Source organism: Lotus japonicus, chromosome 3 (genome assembly GCF_012489685.1).
Source record: "Lotus japonicus ecotype B-129 chromosome 3, LjGifu_v1.2".
In the NCBI taxonomy this organism is placed as follows: domain Eukaryota; kingdom Viridiplantae; phylum Streptophyta; class Magnoliopsida; order Fabales; family Fabaceae; genus Lotus; species Lotus japonicus.
The window spans coordinates 84,768,522-84,771,870 of NC_080043.1; the positions used below are offsets into that span (position 1 = coordinate 84,768,522).

At 35.9% G+C, this 3,349-nt stretch overlaps 1 protein-coding gene across 1 annotated transcript; it reads right to left on the reverse strand.

Moving 5' to 3' along the window:
- Positions 1 to 2,967, reverse strand: LOC130746698 (ycf20-like protein). The gene is made up of 4 exons (XM_057599399.1): positions 2,817 to 2,967; positions 2,649 to 2,717; positions 1,939 to 2,147; positions 1 to 1,330 (listed from the first exon to the last, which is right to left on the reverse strand). The coding sequence occupies exons 3-4, from the start codon at positions 2,130 to 2,132 to the stop codon at positions 928 to 930; spliced, it is 597 nt and encodes a 198-aa protein (XP_057455382.1). The 5' UTR covers positions 2,133 to 2,147; positions 2,649 to 2,717; positions 2,817 to 2,967; the 3' UTR covers positions 1 to 927.
- Between the last annotated feature and the right edge of the window lie 382 nt (positions 2,968 to 3,349).

Sequence of the window (3,349 nt, forward strand, 5' to 3'; positions counted from 1 at the left end):
TCAATCAATACCAGACTATAATTTTCAAGGGTAAATGTACATCCAAAATGCAAATTCTCTTGTTTCAAAAAAAATTAAAATTACAGTAGACATGATGGCTAGCTTTTCAGAAGTTCCTCCTGTCGTATACTGATATAGACAAACAAATAAATGAATCAGCAATTCAGCATATGGCATCATCTGCCGTTCTCAATGGAGCCTGAAAGACATGCACCTGGTATTGTCCAAAAAACTTGTAGCTCCTGTGATAAAGATGACCCACAATCACTTAAGTAATTTTGAGATCACCAGTCCAGCAGCAGTTTGAGTTTCCTCTGTAAGGAAGAATTTCATCTTTCATGCTGTAGAGCAGTGACATTTATTGCAAAAGGTACACAGTTTCAAATCAATGTATACCATAGACCATGCTCACAAGACAATATAAAAGTGAGTCTCTTTATTCTCCAATTAGAATGCCCTGCAGAATGAATACCAGTGGTCCCACTAGCAAGGATCCAATGCCTAAAAGAATGGAAGCTGGGAACAAGGGACTGAAGGACTGAAGTGTTGCAGAGGAGCTGATTTCTCTAACTGAACAGAACTCAATGGAGTTTGTTGAAAAATTTAAGTTGTGGAAAGTTTCAATGTCCTCTTATGTTCCCAAGTCAAAGCCATGGCTAAGCTGATCATAAATTCAGACGATTGGCCTTACAGCTTGAATGTCCTAGCTTCTGAATATGAACACTGGCTTTCAGGGAATTTAACCTCAGCAGTTTATTTATCCCTAATTTACCTCTGACATGCAACTTCCACATGCACCAAACATAGTTGTGAATAGCCGGGGATAATTGCAACGAATATGAGTCACTTGCATAAATAAGGCCAAGCATTACACTGAGAATTTCTGTTTGCAGGGAAGGGATTGCTGCATCCAGTAATGAAGTTAAATTAATATTTAAATGAATCCAAGAAAAGACCCATTGTAAGGCCAGCCTTCCAATAGTTAAATATGGCAGTCAGGCTCCTAATCTTGATAACTAAAGGAATAGAAACACTGTACATGAGAGCCCCAATGCCTTCCACAACAAACACAGCTAAGGCAGCAGATAGAATATCCCAATCACCAGTTTGTCCAATAACAGTGGAAAAGGCAGTTGCACAATAAAATCCAGCCAAGAAGAAAAGAAGCTTCATCGGAAGATTTTTCTTTACCTCCTGAACTTTAGAACCTAACTTGGTCCGAAACTCTTGAATAACTTTGATTATGCGGGTCCTTCCATTGGTGCCACTTGAAGTGGAAGGACTAAAACTGCTGTCATTTATGCTGCTTCTAACTGACCAAGTCATCTTCCTGAAGAAGAATAAAAAGACTTAATATCCCAAGAAAAGTTCACACATTAAAATATTATTCTCTTCATATAATTAAATTATGATATTCACCTATGCATACACATGGAAACACATGCATATTCATGTTTATATCCCAAAAAGTAGCTAAAAAGATTAAACTTCTTGAATGATGAAACAATGCTACCCTACCCTTTCAGAATCCAATATTTTGAAAGAACATACATATTACCTTCTTTATAATTCTTACACCAAATTAAATCAATATAGATTTTAGCAATGAAACACATTTCATCTATCCTATGAAGATACTTCCAATATATTAGAAGCTACTCTTCTTATTATCTGGGATGGTGCAATACAAGACCTGTAAGTGGCACTTTCTTATCAATTTGAATACTTAAATTACACCTAACCAAACAATTGGAAAATGAGTAACCCAATACAATCATATATTAAATCACCACAGACATCAAGCTCCATGTCTGCATTTATTTGTTACAGAACCTCCAACTATGGAATATATACTTGCTGTTATCTCATAATATATGCTTAAAGTTTCAGATTCTCTGCAGTATAGATATTCATAGGCATAAATTAGCACTGACTTACCTCAAATTGATCATTAAACAAGGTTGAGCAAAAATGACAGAGAAGCACGGAGCGCATTGCTTCTGGCCAAATGTAGTTTTGTAAAAGAATGCAGAAAGACCAACTTTAGAAGCTCTTGAACTGATTTGATCAATAGATATAGCTCTGGCACATGTCATATAATTGGATAACATTACTCCAGTCACAAGCAACATGCAGAATCCCCACTCCTGGAGATGATACGAAATGTCAGAAACATCATAATCGGTACAGTGCAACCAAGATGTATAGAAGGACAACGCGCACAATCGTAAGCAACTGAAACCCTCCCAAATGAACAATCATTACATTGAATTCAATTAATGGAGTCATTAAATAACTAGGAATTTCTCTGCATGTTGAAAAATCAAGAGCAGGATCTACCAGTAGAGGGGAATGGGTCCTCTTATACAAAAAGAGACTTAAACTCCAAGACTAAACATGACCACTAAAGAGACGAGCTTTTTCACAAAGCTACCAAAATTAAGATTATTTATCAAAATATGCTGACTCCAAATACCAATTAAATTAATCTGCTTTATTTATCCTTTCATATGCAACTTTAATGAGTTAGATTATAACTAATGACTAATGAGCTTATGGCAGAAACAATAAAAATAACACATCTACTAATTCAATTTCAACCAAACAGGGTCTTCAATTCTTGAATCTGTTTTCATCATTTCTGTTACCTGAGTCAGTTCAACTGCAGCTAGTCCTCATTGATTGATTGTGTAATGTGATTCATAGCACACGCTCCTCTGGAAGAAAAAAAAAATCCCAATCAGGGTTTTGTCAATGAAACTGAAATCATTGAAATTTGAAAGCAGTAGAAACTGAAGGTGAAGTTAGAATCTTACTACTGTGTGTTGGTGTGAAGTTAGAGAAAATCCCTAATTGTTGTTTCAACTCAGCGACGCGTATCATGTCGAAGAAAAAACATAGTCATACATTGTTGCTTTGCTTTTGCTGCTATTTCGTCTTCGTGTGTGTCTCTCACCATCCCCTTCCCTTTTTCTCATCTCTTTTATTAAAATGTATTAATGGTCAAATTAGTCATTGAGAGATGAGAGAGACTAAAATCAAAGACGGTTAACCCAATAAAAAAATAGTACTACTACTACCTCATGTCATTCGTCTCTACAATACATTGGTTAACATCATTACATTTTCTCAATAAGCGCAATTGTGTTAAGATGATCTTTTAATTAGGGATGAAGGGGATATGACATAAACTCTTGGAATGTTTTTCAAAATGGGTGTTATTTTGTCACCCCACCCTAATTCTGACTCCTCTTTTTTTTTAAACCCAATAATACCTCAATTTAAAAAATACTCCTCCCCTCCTCACTCACCACTACTCACACAAAACACCTCCCTCCTCTTCATCTTC

Excerpts from the sequence above, each read along its gene's own strand:
- LOC130746698 (XM_057599399.1), bottom strand. The coding sequence starts at position 2,132 with ATGTTGCTTGTGACTGGAGTAATGTTATCCAATTATATGACATGTGCC. Across the intron at positions 1,331-1,938 it reads TGTTTAATGATCAATTTGAG|GAAGATGACTTGGTCAGTTA; the intron begins GTAAGTCAGTGC and ends ATTCTTCTTCAG.